Raw genomic sequence first — 21,942 nt, 5'->3', positions numbered from 1 at the left:
TCGAGCAAAGTGAGACCAGCTTGCTAGTAAATAAATAAAATTTAAAAAATAGAGGCAGCTCACTGGTCAGTGCTGCTATTTGAGCTATTTTTAGAACAGGCCAGCGGGCTACTCATCTGGTCCTTACGGGCTACCTGGTGCGTGTGAGGAAAATGGCGTGAAGACATCTGTTCAACAGGCACAATACATTTGTCCAGACGACTTGATTCAATCCTTCTGCCTGCAAGTTTCATTACTGGAGTCATACTATACTTTCAGATACTTTGCACCAGTTTGTGTCACATGTTGTGCCAAACTTATGCAGCGAGTCTTTTGTCAATTTCTTTACATTTATGAGGCAAGAAAAACTGAATGGTACCACCTACATTATGCTTGCTAGGATTGTATTTGGTCACTAATATTTGTGAATTTAATGTCATTAAGTTCTAAAAATTGTTGCCCACTTTTTACCGTAATTTCCGGACTATAAGCCGCTACTTTTTCCCCTCGTTCTGCTCCCTGCGGGTTATACAAGGGTGCGGCTTATTTACGGCCTGTTCTTCTCCGACACCGACAAAGAGGATTTGGGTGGTTTTAGTACGCAGGAGGAAGACGATGACACAATGATTAAAGACTGACTTTTCATATACCGGTAGGCTGGTTATTTTGATAACGTACAGGCGAGCACTTTGTATTACTTTGCAGCGTTGTATTATTTGTACTCTGCACGAATGCTGTTCGCCATGTCAAAGATGTGAAAGTTTGATTGAATGATTGAAAGATTTATTGTTAATAAATGGGACGCTTTGCGTTCCCAAACAGTCATCTCTGTCCCGACAATCCCCTCCGTGGTAGCAGGAACCCCTATATACTACGCTAATTACACTATATACTACGCTAATTACACTATATACTACGCTAATTACACTATATACTACGCTAATTACACTATATACTACGCTAATTACACTATATACTACGCTAATTACACTATATACTACGCTAATTACACATCAAAACCCTGCGGCTTATAGTCGGGTGCGGCTTATATATGGAGCAATCTGTATTTTCCCCTAAATTTAGCTGGTGCGGCTTATAGTCAGGTGCGGCTTATAGTCCGGAAATTACGGTAAATAAAACATATGTTAAATTTTTAAAAACTTAAATAAGCTGAATTAAAACAAATCTATAAAATACAGGAAGAAAAAGCCCACCAATGGTAAAAACAGAAGTATCAATGACATTGATAAGTATTTTGTTGTACATAAAAGGCCAAAACACCTCAAATATGGGCCGTTACGCCCAACTGGAGCCTTTTGTTTCAACTTCACAATAAATCCAAATTGTTGTCTTTTTAACTCAAAGTCTGATAATATGCTCCTCAAATTGTGTATTGGGAGTACTTACACATTTTGTCTGTATATAAAGTGTTATGTTTGTTACCTGTACCCCACACTGATCAAAAACATTAGACCTTTATTGTGTAGGCCAGTGTTTTTCAACCACTGTGCCGCGGCACATTAGTGTGCCGTGGGAAATTAAGCAACTTCACCTAATTGGTCCAAAAAATCTTTTTTGCAAATCAATAATTATATAATGTGCCGTTGTCTGATGTCTATGCTGTGTAGAGCTCGGCAGGGTAACCATGTAATACTCTTCCATATCAGTAGGCGGCAGCATTGCTTTGTAGAAGTCGTAACGCGTCGAGCATGGTTTGTCGTGATCCCAATATGCAGAGCACAGCAGGAGACGGCGTGCAGGTAAAAAGGTATCTAACACTTAAACCAAAAATGAACAAAAGGCAAGTCCTGCTAGGAAAAGGCACTGAAGCATAGGGATGGTTATGCAAAACAAAAGTAAAACTGAACTGGCTACAAAATCAACAAAAACAGAATGCTGGACGACAGCAAAAACTTACAGCGTGTGGAGCAGAGACGGCGTCCACAAAGTACATCCGTACATGACATGACAATCAACAATGTCCCCACAAAGAAGGATAGCGTACGCACCACTTCAATAGTCTTGATTGCGGAAACAAAGCAGGTGCGGGCAATAGCACTCAAAGGAAGCTGCTACAGGAGAACACCAACAAAACAGGAAGGGTCACCAAAATAACAGCGCAAGACAGAAACTAAAGCACTACACACAGGAAACAACAACAAACTCAAAATAAGGCACGACAACCTGGTGGAGTTTCTAATTTTTTAACCTTTTCTGCGGGTGGTGTGCCTCCGTATTTTTTTTAATGAAAAAAATATGTGCCTTGGCTCAAAAAAGGTTGAAAAACACCGGTGTGGGCGGTGCTATGATGACATCAACACTACACACGTCAGGGTTGTGTCCCACTGTGCTAGACTCTAGTCCTCCAAGCCAGAACTGTCACATGAACAGAAGTAAGCTAACACAATCAAAGAAGAAGCAACAACTGAAAACAACAGTCATTATAGAAGAAGACCTACGAGAAGAGAAGTAATGGTGGTCCTAGGGCTGGGCCGTATGGACTAAAAGTCTTATCCCGATATATTCTGGCTGGATATACCGTATTTTTCGGACTATAAGTGGCAGTTTTTTTCATAGTTTGGCTGCGACTTATACTCAGGAGCGACTTATGTGTGAAATGATGAACACATTAGCGTAAAATATCCAATAATATTATTGATGTCATTCACGTAAGAGATTAGACGTATAAGATTTCATGGGATTTAGCGATTAGGAGTGACAGATTGTTTGGTAAACGTATAGCATGTTCTATATGTTATAGTTATTTGAATGACTCTTACCATAATATGTTACGTTAACATACCAGTTGGTTATTTATGCCTCATATAGGGATGATGTTTGATAAGAAATTATCGAGTTCGAGCCTATTATCGAATCCTCTTATCGACCCGATTCCTTATCGATTCTCTTATGGAGTCCAGATAGGTTGTTGTATATGGAAAAAAACACACAATATTTGGTTTAACAAAAGCTCACTTTTATTATATAAGAAAACAATTTAATCTAATAAATAAATAAATATTGACTGTTACCCCCCCAAAAAAAAAAAAAAAAAAAAATAAATATTGACTGTTGTTACCCAAAGTATATTAAGTGGGACTTTTCAGAAAAACAAATATATACAGTAACACAAAAACAAGCTGTCTCTGTGATCACTATAGGTGTATAAATAATAATATAGTGTTAAATAAAATCAGTCCCTTGGGCACAAAACTGGAAATAATACAGCTCTCCAAAAAGTGCACTTCTGCTGCTATTGGAACATAACTGTTTGTTATGATGCTTTGACATTTTTGCACTTTATTTCTTTATTGAAAGAAATTTCTATGAAGAGAAAAGTTGTTTGCAAATGTGGTTACAATGCTAAAAAATGAAAAGTTAAAGCTAAAAAAAGAAATACACTTTATTGAGTTAACATTATTTCTTTATAGGGGGAAAGATGTTATGAGCTAGGGAATATAACAACTACACTGCCCAGCATGCAACGGGAGTGACAAGCATGCGCGGTAGCCCCGAAAAGTGTTGCATGTCGTCACCCGGCAGCTAAGAATGAGGTTATGAGCATGCTGTGAAAGTAAACGTCAAGAAGTCAGCCAACACGCCTCGTCTGCATTATTTATAATTAGACAGACAACACATATACAGTGTGATTTTGTAACGTTTACAAGGAAAGAAAAACATAAGTTAAAAAAGGGAGATGTCATATATGTATGTGCTGCAGTGTTGTATATATATGTATGTGCTGCGGTTGCTTTAAGAAGGTTGCGACAGCTGCCGTAAAGGAGGTGCGTTGCTAGCCTGGTTGCTATGTTTCCGGTGGGTCGTAAAAGTGTTCTTCATGTGTTTGCTCAAATCTCTCAGTAAAGTTATTCATTGGATTATAGCTTTTGTTTTGAACTTTATTACACATTGGAGCGCTTTTTCCCGTCCATTTTTTCCCTGCTTTCGCTATCTGCGCCTAATGACTGAGCTACGTGACGTCATTTCTTGTGATGTCCCACGGAGCATTTCTGGTCGGGACGGGATTCGTTCCGAGGGATTCGAATAAAGAACCAACTCTTTTTCTTTACTATAGTGGTCTCGATAACGGGTACCGGTTCTCAAAAAGGGATTCGAGTCCGAGGACTCGGTTCTTTTCTTATCGAACAACCGGGAAAACTGGTTTCAAGTATCATCCTTAGCCTCATATAACGTACACTTATTCAGCCTGTTGTTCACTATTCTTTAGACATTTTCAATTGCCTGTCAAATGTCTATTCTTGGTGTTGGCTTTTATCAAATACATTTCCCCCAAAAATGAGACTTATACTCCAGTGCGTCTTATATATGTTTTGTTCCTTCTTTATTATGCATTTTCGGCCGCTGCGACTTATACTCCGAAAAATACGGTACTGTAGATATACCATAAATATTGCAATATGTTTTCCGGAAAGTGAATTTAGACAATATGCGTGTCACATTGTTTGATTGAAACAATTGAGTATATTTCTGTAAATGTTCATTATTTCCCATAGGTAGGAGGCAGGAGGCAGGGCTGGGTGGTAGACTGGTATTACCAATGTGGTGTTGCTTCCTTATTTGTGATTATTCCAAGATGATTTTTTTTTTTTATGCGTAGCGGCGACACCTGAAGTGAAAGTGACAGCGTGTCATAATTACGACAGTCAGCTGTATTAAAAAAGCAAAGGTTAGCCGTATCATTTGTCCAGAATATGTATGACCCATTTAGGAACCGGCACCAGAAAATACCGGTACTCATTATAACGCTATCAAGAGTTTAAAGACAGGATTTTCACTTTGTGTTCTATTTACAAAAGTGAAACTTGACAAAGAACTAGGGATGTCCGATAATGGCTTTTTGCCGATATCCGATATTGTCCAACTCTTTAATTACCGATATCAACCGATACCGATATCAACCGATATATACAGTCGTGGAATTAACACATTATTATGCCTAATTTGGACAACCAGGTATGGTGAAGATAAGGTACTTTTTTAAAAAATGAATCAAATCAAATAAGATAAATAAATTAAAAACATTTTCTTGAATAAAAAAGAAAGTAAAACAATATAAAAACAGTTACATAGAAACTAGTAATGAATGAAAATTAGTAAAATTAACTGTTAAAGGTTAGTACTATTAGTGGAGCAGCAGCACGCACAATCATGTGTGCTTACGGACTGTATCCCTTGCAGACTGTATTGATATATATTGATATATAATGTAGGAAGCAGAATATTAATAACAGAAAGAAACAACCCTTTTGTGTGAATGAGTGTAAATGGGGGAGGGATGTTTTTTGGGTTGGTGCACTAATTGTAAGTGTATCTTGTGTTTTTTATGTGGATTTAATAAAAAAAAAAAAAAAAAACCCGATACTGATAATAAAAAAACTGATACCGATAATTTCCGATATTACATTTTAACGCATTTATCGGCCGATGATATCGGCAGACGGATATTATTGGACATCTCTACAAAGAACCCCCAAAAAAACAATCTTATTGCTCTGTGCTGCATAAAGAATAGTTTGTGTGTGTGTTATGTTTCTGTACCCGCTGTTGTTGGGGACGTCCTGATCACCTTTTGCAGCAGGTGACTCCACGTCGACGCCCTGAGCAGAAGACCGTGAGCCCACACCCTCACCACTGACATCCCAGGTACATGCAGACAGAAGCAAACACTGGTGTGAACATGGTACATCCTGTAGCACTCATGCATTTCATCAGCAGTATAGTGCACATTAGTAACTGTCTCAATGGGCTGCCAAGTCATCCCAACTGGAATGTTCTATTGCTGGTGATGTCATGTGTGGAGGTCATGTGCTCAGACTCAAGCACCTGCTGGGCAAACAGGTGTATTGCTAGCAAGAAGTCAATTAAAAGCAGAGTGAAAATGCTGCACAGTTGCAGTTTTTACCTGTGGACATCAATCAATGTTTATGGTTCCAGAAGAGATTTTGGTCAAAGATAAGATAGTTAGATGTTAAAACAACAAACTAAAAGGTAGAGAAAGGTTGCTCCTGTGTTAATCACAATCCTATTCAAGATCAGACAAACATTACAGGGAGACAGAACAGGATCAAACATTACGGAGAGACAGAACAGGATCAAACATTATGGGGAGACAGAACAGGATCAAACATTACGGGGAGACAGAACAGGATCAAACACTACGGGGAGACAGAACAGGATCAAACATGACGGGGAGACAGAACAGGATCAAGCATTACGGGGAGACAGAACAGGATCAAACATTACGGGGAGACAGAACAGGATCAAACATTACGGGGAGACAGAACAGGATCAAACATTACGGGGAGACAGAACAGGATCAAACATTACGGGGAGACAGAACAGGATCAAGCACTACGGGGAGACAGAACAGGATCAAGCACTACGGGGAGACAGAACAGGATCAAGCATTCCGGGGAGACAGAACAGGATCAAACATTCCGGGGAGACAGAACAGGATCAAACATTACGGGGAGACAGAACAGGATCAAGCATTACGGGGAGACAGAACAGGATCAAGCATTACGGGGAGACAGAACAGGATCAAACATCACCGGGAGACAGAACAGGATCAAACATTACGGGGAGACAGAACAGGATCAAACATTACGGGGTGACAGAACAGGATCAAACATTACGGGGAGACAGAACAGGATCAAACATTACGGGGAAACAGAACAGGATCAAACATTACGGGGAGACAGAACAGGATCAAACATTACGGGGAAACAGAACCGGATCAAACATTACGGGGAGACAGAACAGGATCAAACATTACGGGGAGACAGAACAGGATCAAACATTACAGTGAGACGGAACAGGTTTAAACATTACAGGGGAGACAGAACAGGATCAAACATTACGGGGAGACAGAACAGGATCAATCATTACGGGGAGACAGAACAGGATCAAACATTACAGGGAGACAGAACAGGATCAAACATTACATTGAGACAGAACAGGATCAAACATTACGGGGAGACAGAACAGGATCAAACATTACAGGGAGACAGAACAGGATCAAACATTACAGTGAGACAGAACAGGTTTAAACATTACAGGGGAGACAGAACAGGATCAAACATTTAAATTTTCCTGAGGGAACTCTCCTGAAGGAATCAATAAAGTACTATCTATCTATCTATCTATCTATCTATCTATCTATCTATCTATCTATCTATCTATCTATCTATCTATCTATCTATCTATCTATCTATCTATCTATCTATCTATCTATCTATCTATCTCTATTACGGGGAGACAGAACAGGATCAAACATTACGGGGAATCAGAACAGGATCAAACATTACGGGGAAACAGAACAGGATCAAACATTACATGGAGACAGAACAGGATCAAACATTACGGGGAGACAGAATAGGATCGTTGACGGGTCTGACAACTTCCGGCGCCCCTTCCAAAAAAGGTGAGAAACAGGTAAACGCTTGGGGAGGTGGAGGGTTTGGGGGTGAGAAAAGAAAAAATTCAGTCTAAGCCTGACCTCCTGGAGAGGGTCCACACTAAGGCCATATAGCCATAGCACACATAAACGTGTGTGAGAGGGAAATATCAAAGAACACAAAGGACATGAAGTCACATGTGATGTGAGTTCATGTCATGACATTAACATGAAGTCACATGTAATGTGAGTTCATGTCATGACATTAACATGAACTCACATGTAAAGTGAGTTTATGTCATGACATTAACATGAAGTCACATGTGATGTGAGTTCATGTCATGACATTAACACGAAGTCACATGTAATGTGAGTTCATGTCATGACATTAACATGAAGTCACATGTGATGTGAGTTCATGTCATGACATTAACATGAAGTCACATGTAATGTGAGTTCATGTCATGACATTAACATGAAGTCACATGTAATGTGAGTTCATGTCATGACATTAACACGAAGTCACATGTGATGTGAGTTCATGTCATGACATTAACATGAAGTCACATGTGATGTGAGTTCATGTCATGACATTAACATGAAGTCACATGTAATGTGAGTTCATGTCATGACATTAACATGAACTCACATGTAAAGTGAGTTTATGTCATGACATTAACATGAAGTCACATGTGATGTGAGTTCATGTCATGACATTAACACGAAGTCACATGTAATGTGAGTTCATGTCATGACATTAACATGAAGTCACATGTGATGTGAGTTCATGTCATGACATTAACATGAAGTCACATGTGATGTGAGTTCATGTCATGACATTAACATGAAGTCACATGTAATGTGAGTTCATGTCATGACATTAACACGAAGTCACATGTGATGTGAGTTCATGTCATGACATTAACACGAAGTCACATGTAATGTGAGTTCATGTCATGACATTAACACGAAGTCACATGTAATGTGAGTTCATGTCATGACATTAACACGAAGTCACATGTAATGTGAGTTCATGTCATGACATTAACATGAAGTCACATGTAATGTGAGTTCATGTCATGACATTAACACGAAGTCACATGTAATGTGAGTTCATGTCATGACATTAACATGAAGTCACATGTAATGTGAGTTCATGTCATGACATTAACATGAAGTCACATGTAATGTGAGTTCATGTCATGACATTAACATGAAGTCACATGTGATGTGAGTTCATGTCATGACATTAACATGAAGTCACATGTAATGTGAGTTCATGTCATGACATTAACACGAAGTCACATGTGATGTGAGTTCATGTCATGACATTAACACGAAGTCACATGTAATGTGAGTTCATGTCATGACATTAACACGAAGTCACATGTAATGTGAGTTCATGTCATGACATTAACACGAAGTCACATGTAATGTGAGTTCATGTCATGACATTAACACGAAGTCACATGTAATGTGAGTTCATGTCATGACATTAACATGAAGTCACATGTGATGTGAGTTCATGTCATGACATTAACACGAAGTCACATGTAATGTGAGTTCATGTCATGACATTAACACGAAGTCACATGTAATGTGAGTTCATGTCATGACATTAACACGAAGTCACATGTAATGTGAGTTCATGTCATGACATTAACACGAAGTCACATGTAATGTGAGTTCATGTCATGACATTAACATGAAGTCACATGTGATGTGAGTTCATGTCATGACATTAACACGAAGTCACATGTGATGTGAGTTCATGTCATGACATTAACACGAAGTCACATGTGATGTGAGTTCATGTCATGACATTAACATGAAGTCACATGTGATGTGAGTTCATGTCATGACATTAACATGAAGTCACATGTGATGTGAGTTCATGTCATGACATTAACATGAAGTCACATGTGATGTGAGTTCATGTCATGACATTAACATGAAGTCACATGTAAAGTGAGTTCATGTCATGACATTAACATGAAGTCACATGTGATGTGAGTTCATGTCATGACATTAACATGAAGTCACATGTGATGTGAGTTCATGTCATGACATTAACATGAAGTCACATGTGATGTGAGTTCATGTCATGACATTAACATGAAGTCACATGTGATGTGAGTTCATGTCATGACATTAACATGAAGTCACATGTGATGTGAGTTCATGTCATGACATTAACATGAAGTCACATGTGATGTGAGTTCATGTCATGACATTAACATGAAGTCACATGTGATGTGAGTTCATGTCATGACATTAACATGAAGTCACATGTGATGTGAGCTCGGCGGAGGACTTCGCCCCGTTCATCGACACGGTCGGAGGCTCGGCGGCGGCGGTGGAGGACGACCCAGTCATCAGAGAAGGCAGCGACTCAGCGGCGGTGAACGACGCGGCGGCTGCGGTGGACGGCGACCCAGACATCGGTGATTGCGGGGAACTGCACGAGATGGCGGGGGTCCACGCGACCTCTCCCCGGTCCCGGACGGCCGAGGACGCGCCATACACAGGATTTAGAGGCGCCTTTACACAAACATTTTCGTTATTCTCTTTCTCTTTGTCTTCAAAAAAGCCCGCCAAAAGGAAACCCAACCCATCCCCCAGCAACCCTACCTGGCCTCCTCCTCCCTCTCCCTCCCCTCCCCCTTTCTCTCCCTCCCCCTTCACCTGGAGGACGATCAATATGCCTCTCTCTCCTCTCTCTCCTTGCTCTTCAACTGCAACAGCAATAATAACCAACAATTTTTCTGGTCAGTACCACAACACAGCGGACTCTGATGCTCTTTTTGGTTCCAGTGGACTACACATCATCCACCTTAATGTGAACAGCCTCTCTGGAGCCAAACTCGACCAAATCAGAGAAATGTTCCTCAACACGAAGGTAAAAATCTTGTGTTTCTCTGAAACCAAATTTGATCAAAGTATTTCTGACTCAGAGATAGAAATACAAAACTTTTCGGTTATCAGAAAGGATAGGAATAAACACGGTGGGGGCGTTTGTATGTATATTCACCAGGATATTAAATACATAACTCGCACTGATCTTAACCACAATAACCTGGAATCTGTGTGGGCGGAAATCAAATTTAAAAATGCTAAGCCGGTACTAATAGGGACTGTTTATAGACCCCCTAATCAGAGTGATTTCTATGGGGCTTTGGAAGAATGCTTGGCGGGGACAGACAACATGGAGAAAATTATAACTGGGGATCTGAACACAGATATTCAACGCAAAGATGCGCCTGTCTTCAGATCCTTCAGCAAGTTTTGTAATCTGCACGGTCTTTCCCAGCTAATAGCGCTACCCACAAGGGTGTGTGATTCCACCCAATCAACCATAGATCTCATTCTCACTTCAGACCGGCCTAAAATAAAAAATAGTGGGGTCATGATCTGTGGTCTTAGCGACCACTATCTAACCTTCTGCACCCGTAAAATAGCTAAACCTAAAGCCAATGGCCACATAACAGCCCAATCCAGATCCCTCAAAAAATACTCCAATGACAATTTCAATTTAAAATTAGATGAGTGGGACTGGTCCCCTGTGCTCGCGAGCAACCTGGTCGATGTCGCTTGGGATCGCTTCAAAACGGCGTTCCTAAAGATACTAAATGACATGGCTCCCGTGAAAACAGTCAGGATCAAAGCCCGCTCGGAACCATGGATGAATCCGGACCTATTAGCTGCCATAAAAGACAGAGACAGGAAATACTCTGAATACCAAAAATGTAAAACAGAAGTAGATAAACAACCCAATAATATCAACCTCAAATTACTCCTTTCAACTCTCAAAAAGCAATGCAATAAATTAAGAAATAAGTCAACCAACCTGACTAAATCCTTAAAAAAAAAATTACATTAACGACAAAATAGAGGAAAACACGAATAAGCCACGTGAGCTCTGGAAAATTCTCAACAACCAGCTTCCTGGTTGCAGCCAGAAACTTAAAACAAGACTCACCAACATCAGCATCAAGGAGGGTGACTCCCTCATTACAGACAAAATGGAGGTAGCTAGCAGACTTAACGCCTTTTTCACCAGCATAGCTGCAACTCTTGTCAACAAGCTGTCCCACCACTCTGGTCGCTTTGGTGTAGAACACATTAAAGCCTTCTACAGAAAGCTAGGAGTATCCAACAATGATTTCAAATTAGAAATGGTCACAGCTGATGAGGTGTTTAAAAAATTGAGCGCGCTCCACCCTAACAAGGCCACCGGCCTTGATAATATTCCCTCCAGATTCCTCAGGGACTCTGCCTCCATCATTGCCCCGATCATCACGCACATAATAAACCTATCAATTACACAAGGCCAAGTACCAAAAGATTTTAAGATAGCAAGAGTAACTCCCCTCTTTAAAAAAGGAAGCAAATTGGAACCTGGCAACTACCGACCTGTTTCTATTCTCAGCTCCATTTCGAAAGTAATGGAGAAAATAGTTTATGAACAGGTCGATAGTTACCTTGCCACTAATAAACTCATGTACAAATTCCAATCCGGCTTCAGAACTAACCACTCCACTGACACATGCCTTCTCTATCTGACCGACCACATCAAACATGAGGTGGACGCGGGCAAATACTGCGGCATGGTCATGCTGGACCTTCAGAAGGCCTTTGACACCGTTAACCACGCTATACTGTTGGATAAGCTCAGAGCAATCGGATTTAACAAAACCTCTTGGAGCTGGATGCAGTCTTACTTGGAGGGGAGGGAGCAGGTGGTAGAGGTGAACGGCACCGTGTCCCCCCCCCCTCTCTGTGAGCTGTGGAGTCCCCCAAGGCAGTATATTGGGACCTTTACTGTTCCTAATATACATAAACGACATGTCATCGGCATGTGACTGTGAATTGTTTTTGTTTGCGGATGACTCTGCCCTGCTGGTATCCGGCAAGGACAAGTCACAGGTGGAGAAAATCCTCAGTGCTGAGCTGTGTAGAACTTGCACCTGGCTCGCTGACAACAAGCTATCCATCCACTTGGGTAAAACAGAATCCATCCTGTTTGGGTCCCACATCAAACTTAAGAGAGTCAATCACTTCACCATAAAAGTAGGTGACAGTGTCATCACCAGGAAAGATGAGGTCACCTACCTAGGTTCCATTCTAGAGGCTAACCTTTCCTGTGATAAAATGGCAACCAAGGTAATCAAAAAGGTTAACCAACGAACGAGATTTCTCTACAGAATTTCCTCTCTGGTCAACAAAAGCACCTTGAGGATTCTGGCGGGAACTCTCGTTCAACCCTTTTTCGATTACGCATGCACCTCCTGGTACCCTAGCACCTCCAAAACCCTCAAATCTAAACTCCAAACATCTCAGAACAAGCTAGTCAGGTTACTTCTAGACCTCCACCCCAGATCCCACCTCACTCCTACCCACTTCTCTAAAGTGGGCTGGCTCAAGGTGGAGGACAGAGTTAAACAACTTGCACTGAGCCTAGTCTATAAAATCCGCTACACCTCCCTGATACCGAAGTACATGTCAAACTACTTCCTTAACGTAAATGACCGCCATAACCACAACACCAGGGGGTGCTCCACTAACCACGTTAAACCCAGATTCCGAACTAACAAAGGTCTTAACTCATTCTCTTTCTATGCCACATCAATGTGGAATGCGCTCCCAACAGGTATAAAAGAAAGGGCATCTCTATCCTCCTTCAAAACCGCTATAAAAGTTCACCTCCAGGCAGCTACAACCCTAAACTAACACCCTCCCCGGATTGCTAATAATCAAATGTAAACAATCAAATGCAGATTCTTTTTCTTATGCCTTCTGATCTCTCTCTCTCTCTCTCTCTCTCTCTCTCTCTCTCTCTCTCTCTCTCTCTCTCTCTCTCTCTCTCTCTCTCTCTCTCTCTCTCTCTCTATGTCCACTACTTGATGTCCATATCCCCACCCCACCCCCCCTCCACACTCCTGATTGTAAATAATGTAAATAATTCAATGTGATTATCTTGTGTGATGACTGTATTATGATGATAGTATATATGATAGTATATATCTGTATCATGAATCAATTTAAGTGGACCCCGACTTAAACAAGTTGAAAAACTTATTCGGGTGTTACCATTTAGTGGTCAATTGTACGGAATATGTACTTCACTGTGCAACCTACTAATAAAAGTCTCAATCAATCAATCAATCAAAGTCACATGTGATGTGAGTTCGTGTCATGACATTAACATGAAGTCACATGTGATGTGAGTTCATGTCATGACATTAACATGAAGTCACATGTGATGTGAGTTCATGTCATGACATTAACATGAAGTCACATGTGATGTGAGTTCATGTCATGACATTAACATGAAGTCACATGTAATGTGAGTTCATGTCATGACATTAACATGAAGTCACATGTGATGTGAGTTCATGTCATGACATTAACATGAAGTCACATGTAATGTGAGTTCATGTTGATGTCATGACATGTTAGACACATGACATGTTGATGTCATGTCCTCACTGTAGGCTTTGTAGGGTCATGTTAGTCTAAACCAGGGTGGTCCAAGTGCATGACAAGTTTAACAAGAAGACTAAACCGCAGGATGCAATTTACTGCACAGTCTCTAATGACGGCTATTTGGGAATCAACACCGCCCTCTGGTGGACAAAGGTAAGATCGACGGTCAATGACCACACATTTGATTTTTACACAAATTACACGTTTATAAATCCCTTACAGTGCATGATGGGTAATTTATGCAAAACACTTTCTCCACACTTCCCCATGTTTGGTGCATTTTAGCTACTCGATATTTCTGATTGATTACAAAACTTTAAAGAGGTCTCAGCGTAGGAGTCGAACTTTCCCATATTCTTGATATTTAATGTTTTATCCTTTATATTTCATATTGCATTGTCGTCACGGTCTTTGTTGAAGTTGTAGAAGTTATGTGTTGTTGTATAAAGTTAAAGTACCAATGGTTGTCACATTGTGGTGAAATACCATACCCTACCATACCAACTTTATTTATAAAGCCCTTTAAAAACAACCACAGTTGAAAAACAAAGAGCTGTACACCACAAAGAAATAAAGGCAAAGGACAGACTAAAAAATAAAATTTAAAAACAGAAGTAAAATACACATTAAAAAAGCAAATACAAAATTACCCTAAGAACAATTTGTTGATAAAAAGCAGTTAAAAGTTAAAAACAGTTAAAAAAGTTAAAAGTTAAAAACAGTTTAAAGTCTCATGCTGTAAATGTATCATGTGCATTTGACCCATCACCTCCCCTCTCCTGGGAGGTGAGGGGAGCAGTGGGCAGCAGCGGTGGCTGCGCCCGGGAATCATTATTTGGTGATTTAACCCCCAATTCCAAGCCTTGATGCTGAGTGCCAAGCAGGGAGGTAATGGCTCCCATTTTTATAGTCTTTGGTATGACTCGGCCGGGGTTTGAACTCACAACCTACCCATCTCAGGGGGGACACTCTAACCCAGGGGTCACCAACACGGTGCCCGCGGGCACCAGGTAGCCCGTAATGACCAGATGAGTAGCCCGCTGGCCTGTTCTAAAAATAGCTCAAATAGCAGCACTTACCAGTGAGCTGCCTCTATTTTTTAAATTGTATTTATTTACTAGCAAGCTGGTCTCGCTTTGCTCTACATTTTTAATTCTAAGAGAGACAAAACTCAAATAGAATTTGAAAATCCAAGAAAATATTTTAAAGACTTGGTCTTCACTTGTTTGAATAAATTCATTAATTTTTTTTACTTTGCTTCTTATAACTTTCAGAAAGACAATTTTAGAGAAAAAATACAACCTTAAAAATGATTTTAGGATTTTTAAACACATATACCTTTTTACCTTTTAAATTCCTTCCTCTTCTTTCCTGACAATTTAAATCAATGTTCAAGTAAATGTATTTTTTTTATTGTAAAGAATAATAAATACATTTTAATTTAATTCTTCATTTTAGCTTCTGTTTTTTCAACGAAGAATATTTGTGAAATATTTCTTCAGACTTATTATGATTAAAATTCAAAAAAAAGTATTCTGGCAAGTCTAGAAAATCTGTAGAATCAAATTTAAATCTTATTTCAAAGTCTTTTGGATTTCTTTTAAAATTTTTGTTCTGGAAAATCTAGAAGAAATAATGATTTGTCTTTGTTAGAAATATAGCTTGGTCCAATTTGTTATATATTCTAACAAAGTGCAGAGTGGATTTCAACCTATTTAAAACATGTCATCAAAATTCTAAAATTAATCTTAATCAGGGAAAATTACTAATGATGTTCGATAAATTATTTTTTTAATTTTTTCGAAAAGATTCGAATTAGCAGTTTTTCTCTTCTTTTTTTCTGTTGAATTTTGAATTTTAAAGAGTTGAAATTGAAGATAAACTATGTTTCAAAATGTAATTGTCATTTTTTTCGTGTTTTCTCCTCTTTTAAACCATTCAATTAAGTGTAAATATCATTAATTATTAATAATAACATAGAGTTAAAGGTAAAATGAGCAAATTGGCTATTTTTGGCAATTTATTTAAGTGTGTATCAAACTGGTAGCCCTTCGCATTAATCACTACCCAAGAAGTAGCTCTTGCTTTCAAAAAGGTTGGTGACCCCTGCTGTAACCCATCATTCTTGTTTGGTGTGGATTCACGGTGTGGCGTATATTTCTAACAATGTTAAAGGTTTTTCTACTGGCACCCTCAGTGTAACCTGTATCGCTGAAGTTCAAGTATGCTTTGCATTCACTTCTGTGTGCGTGCCAAAGCCGCACATATTATGTAACTGGGCCAGCACTCGTTGGACTGGACGAAAAAAGGACGTTACAATTCTCGGGAGGGTCACTGAAATTTGGGAGTCTCCCGGGAGGTTTGGCAAGTATGAGAATTAGCGGTGTACCGCCGCTGTATATAATCGGCAGGCCAGCTCTAGTGTTAATTTAAAGGCCTACTAAAAGCCACTACTAGCGACCACGCAGTCTGATAGTTTATATATCAATGATGAAATCTTAACATTGCAACACATGCCAATACGGCCGGGTTAACTTATAAAGTGACATTTTAAATTTGCCGCTAAACTTCCGGTTCGAAACGCCTCTGAGGATGACGTATGCGCGTGACGTAGCCCGGGGAACACGGGTATGCCTTCCACATTGAAGCCAATACGAAATAGCTGTTTTCATCTCATTCTGGGTGTATTCTGGACATCTGTGTTGGTGAATCTGTTGCAATTATGTTCATTGCATTATGGAGAAAGAAGCTGAGCAAGCAAAGAAGAAAGTTTTCGGTGCGAAGCGTCTACTTTGCGAGGGAAGTCAGCAGCAACACGTACACAGCCGGCGCTTCTTTGTTTACATTCCCGAAAGATGCAGTCAAGATGGAAGAACTCGGATAACAGAGACTCTAACCAGGAGGACTTTTGACTTCGATACACAGACGCCTGTAGAGAACTGGGACAACACAGACTCTTACCAGGATTACTTTGATTTGGATGACAAAGACGCAGACGTGCTACCGTGAGTATGCAGCTTTGGCTTCTAAACATTTGATCGCTTGACCGTACGTGCGCGTCACGTACATAACTTTGGGTAAATATATAAGCTTTATGAACCTTGGGTTAGGTGAACGGTCTTTTGGGCTGAGTGATTGTGTGTGTTGATCAGGTGTTTGAATTGTATTGGCGTGTTCTATGGAGCTAGGAGCTAGCAGAGGCGCTAGGAGCTAGCATAACAAACACGTAGGTGTTTTTATGCAGGATTAATTTGTGGCATATTAAATATAAGCCTGGTTGTGTTGTGGCTAATAGAGTATATATATGTCTTGTGTTTATTTACTGTTGTAGTCATTCCCAGCTGAATATCAGGTCACCCCCGGCTCTCACAGCATCTTCCCTATCTGAATAGCTTCAACTCCCCACTAGTCCTTCACTTGCACTTTACTCATCCACAAATCTTTCATCCTCGCTCAAATTTATGGGGAAATTGTCGCTTTCTCGGTCCGAATCTCTCTCACTTCATGCGGCCATCATTGTAAACAATAGGGAACTTTGCGTATATGTTCAACTGACTACGTCACGCTACTTCCGGTAGGGGCAAGCCTTTTTTTTATCAGATACCAAAAGTTGCAATCTTTATCGTCGTTGTTCTATACTAAATCCTTTCAGCAAAAATATGGCAATATCGCGAAATGATCAAGTATGACACATAGAATAGATCTGCTATCCCCGTTTAAATAAAAACATTTCATTTCAGTAGGCCTTTAATATCGCCTTACGGGCAAAGTGAAATTACACGGCGGGCCAGAGTTTGACACCCATGCTCTAACCACTAGACCACTGAGTAGGTATAGTCTGTGATAGCTTGCTTTAATCATAGCCAACTGAAGCATTAATTTGGTACAAATGATTGTTACGTCACAATCAACGCTCTGCTGTGTGGCAAAAAATAATGTGTTTATTTGTGTGTCTGTGTGTGTGTGTGCATATTGGCAATTCCCCTCGAAAATATGGACTTACTGCAATTTGCACTATATTTTTATGTTTGGAAAACTTGCCTCTTCAATTTTGTATGAAATGAATATGCAGACTTAAAGCCTTGCGATCGCAGATTACATGTAAAAACATTTTTGTAACCGTGACCACAAATCACAGCACACACAGTTGTAAGAAATAATAAAACAACTGAAGTTAGTGTAGTGATTTCAATATCAAATGTATTTAGATGCTTATTTAATTATATTACATACATATATACATATATATATATATATATATATATATATATATATATATATATATATATATATATATACATACATATATATATATGTATATATATATATATATATGTATATATATATATATATATATATATATATATATATATATATATACATACATATATATATGTATATATATAAGTATAAAAAAATATAGGAAAACAAGAAAATTGTGTTTAATGTCATACATAAGTATTGTGAATAATAAACAGCACGTCTCTTTCAACTTTTTGTATATTTCCAGAATGACTGATCTAATAATATGGTCAGAGAGCAGAAGTGTTACTCTACGCAGTGGTCCCCAACCACCGGGCCGCGGACCAATTGGTACCGGGCCGCACAAGAAATAAAAAATAAAAAATATATATATATATATATTTTTTTTTTAATGAAATCAACATAAAAAACACAATATATACATTACATATCAATATAGATCAATACAGTCTGCAGGGATACAGTCCGTAAGCACACATGATTGTATTTATTTATGTAAAAAAAAAATAAAAAAAAAAATAATTCAATACCCCCCCCACCGGTCCGTGGGACAAATTTTCAAGCGTTGACCGGTCCGCAGCTACAAAAAGGTTGGGGACCACTGCTCTAGAGACATTAATCTACAGATATTACCTAAGACGTTTGGAGCGGAATATTCAAAATGTCTGACTCAATTTGTGGCGTTTTGTGATGTTTAAACGGTATTTTTACATACATTGTGGATGGTAAATACAACAGGATATAGTTTAAAGGATACAATGAAACACAATTAAGCGTATAAAGTCAACTTGTTTTTACACTCTACTGCTACTTTAAGGACCTCTAATTTAGAGTCTCTTATTTTCCCCTTTTTATCTACAAAAGCCAAAAGCAGTGAAGTTGTCACGTTGTGTAATTGGTAAATAAAAACAGAATACAGACATTAACAATGTTTTCATGATAGCATTTAAGCTAGCGAGCTGGCTCCAGTTAGTCCGTGAATTTATCGAAAACAATTTTTCTAAAATGTTATTGTCCAACATTAATACTACACCATCAAATAAAAAGTACGTGTCATGTGTGCAAAGACATTTTTACACTGACTTGATGTGTTTTTCCAGGAGCAGAATGGCTTGCTCTTTCTCCACAAGACTCCGCCTGAGTGAGGCGATCTCTTTTTGCTTCTCCAGAAGTTCTTTCTGTAGACGGTAGTTGCTTTCTTCCAGAGTCTCGCAGAAAGCCTTCACAGTGCAACAAAAGGACAAAAACAAACGCTGACATTCAAACATTTAGGACCAATAGAGATGTTTTACTTCATATATAGAAGGGGTCCCCAACCTTTTATTATAGGCATTATTTTCATGGACTGGCAGATAAATATAGCAAATAAATGCATGAAAAATGAATTTGTTTCTGTAGATTTCTATTTCCATTGTAAAAGTTATGTAATCATATGTTGTGCAATATTTCATACCAATGTTAGCTTTTTTGGGTTCAATTTTCCATGCGTAAATACATCCATTGTTGCTAACTACTTGACAATGTGCAATAATAGCAGCAATTTAACTTACTAGGCCAAAGAAGATGTGTATTTTTTTCCTTTATATATATATCTAGGGATGATGTTTGATAAGAAATTATCGAGTTCGAGCCTATTATCGAATCCTCTTATCGAACCGAGTCCTTATCGATTCTCTTATGGAGTCCAGATAGGTTGTTGTATATGGAAAAAAACACACAATATTTGGTTTAACAAAAGCTCACTTTTATTATATAAGAAAAACATTTAATCTAATAAATAAATAAATATTGACTGTTACCCCCCTAAAAAAATAAATAAAAAAAAATAAATATTGACTGTTGTTACCCAAAGAATATTAAGTGGGATTTTTCAGAGAAACAAATATATACAGTAACACAAAAACAAGCTGTCTCTGTGATCACTATAGGTGTATAAATAATAATATAGTGTTAAATAAAATCAGTCCCTTGGGCACAAAACTGAAAATAATACAGCTCTCCAAAAAGTGCACTTCTGCTGCTATTGGAACATAACTGTTTGTTATGATGCTTTGACATTTTTACACTTTATTTCTTTATTGAAAGAAAATTCTATGAAGAGAAAAGTTGTTTGCAAATGTGGTTACAATGCTAAAAAATGAAAAGTTAAAGCTAAAAAAAGAAATACACTTTATTGAGTTAAAATCTTTCTTTATAGGGGGAAAGATGTGATGTTATGAGCTAGGCTAGGAATATAACAACTACACTACCCAGCATGCAACGGGAGTGACGAGCATGCGCGGTAGCCCCGAAAAGTGTTGTCGCATGTCGTCACGTAAGAATGAGGTTATGAGCATGCTGTGAAAGTAAACGTCAAGAAGTCAGCCAACACGCCTCGTCTGCATTATTTATAATTAGACAGACAACACATATACAGTGTGATTTTGTTTTGTTTACAAGGAAAGAAAAACAAAAGTTGAAAAAGGGAGATCATGTCATATATGTTGTGTATATATATATGTATGTGCTGCGGTTGCTTTAAGAAGGTTGCGACAGCTGCCGTAAAGGAGGTGCGTTGCTAGCCTGGTTGCTATGTTTCCGGTTGGTCGTAAAAGTGTTGGTCATGTGTTTGTACCCTGCTCAAATCTCTCAGTAAAGTTATTCATTGGATTTTACCTTTTGTTTTGAACTTTATTACAACTTGGAGCGCGGTCCATTGTTTTTCCTGCTTTCGGTATCTGCGCCCAATGACTGAGCTACGTGACGTCATTTCTTGTGATGTCCCACGGGGCATTTCTGGTCGGGACGGGAGTCGTTCCGAGGGATTCGAATAAAGAACCAACTCTTTTTCTTTACTATAGTGGTCTCGATAACGGGTACCGGTTCTCAAAAATGGATTCGAGTCCGAGGACTCGGTTCTTTTCTTATCGAACAACTGGGAAAACCGGTTTCGAGGATCATCCCTATATATATATATATATATATATATATATATATATATATATATATATATATATATATATATATATATATATATATATATATATATATATATATATATATATATATATATATATATATATATATATATATATATATATATATATATATATATATATATATATATATATATATATATATATGTTTAAGGACTATTCATCTAAGCTTGGGGTCATATTTTCAGGAAGCTAAAGTTTAGATCCATGAAGGAAAGAAGAAAGTGAATGAATGTTTATAACTGAATACATTTACATATGCATAAAAATGTGTTTTCTTTTCTATTATTTTTTTAATGAATGAAGTAACGTTTATGACAACCCTTTTTCCAGAACACAATATAGAATGTGAGTGTTAGAATAATTGTTTCTAAATGATCACAAAAACTTTGTATTAAATTGAGTTCCTGACATGAAGACAAAAGCTGTCTTTGAAACCTACCAAGAGTATAAGGCTCGTAAAACTCCACCGTGTAGGGGGGAGGGAAGCAAGATGAAGGTGTTCCTGTTTTCTCTCATGTATGGTAATCAACAGAACGATACTGTTCTAGACCAAGGACTTCAAAGCGGAGAGAACCAAGGATCGGCCCAATTTCCAGACGACCTCTTTTTGAAGTATTTTGCGAACTCTCTTTGAACTATTTTATGGAACTCTTTTACAAACTTTTCTTTTGAACTATTCTGTAACCAAATGCAACGCTGTTTACGACCCACTTCCCTCTGGAAGTGGAAACGGTGGTCAGGTGGTCGGAGAAAGTCAAATAAAGAAGGAGGAGTGCAATCTTTTGGGAGAGCGTGCTGGAGACTGTACAAGAGTACAGT

General features: G+C 38.6%; 1 protein-coding gene across 1 annotated transcript in view; it reads right to left on the bottom strand.

Moving 5' to 3' along the window:
• LOC133629704 (sorting nexin-16-like) overlaps positions 1–21,942 on the bottom strand; it is a 49,772-nt gene that overhangs the window by 9,918 nt on the left and 17,912 nt on the right. Inside the window, exons 6-7 of the mRNA XM_062020616.1 lie at positions 19,229–19,365; positions 5,539–5,631 (exon numbers count right to left, since the gene is read on the bottom strand). Coding sequence (XP_061876600.1) covers positions 5,539–5,631; positions 19,229–19,365 — 230 coding nt within the window. The remainder of the gene's footprint in view (positions 1–5,538; positions 5,632–19,228; positions 19,366–21,942) is intronic.

This window comes from Entelurus aequoreus, linkage group LG15, assembly GCF_033978785.1.
Source record: "Entelurus aequoreus isolate RoL-2023_Sb linkage group LG15, RoL_Eaeq_v1.1, whole genome shotgun sequence".
Lineage (NCBI taxonomy): Eukaryota > Metazoa > Chordata > Actinopteri > Syngnathiformes > Syngnathidae > Entelurus > Entelurus aequoreus.
The sequence above is the reverse complement of the archived record's forward strand: the minus strand, read 5'-3'. Positions and strand labels throughout refer to the sequence as shown.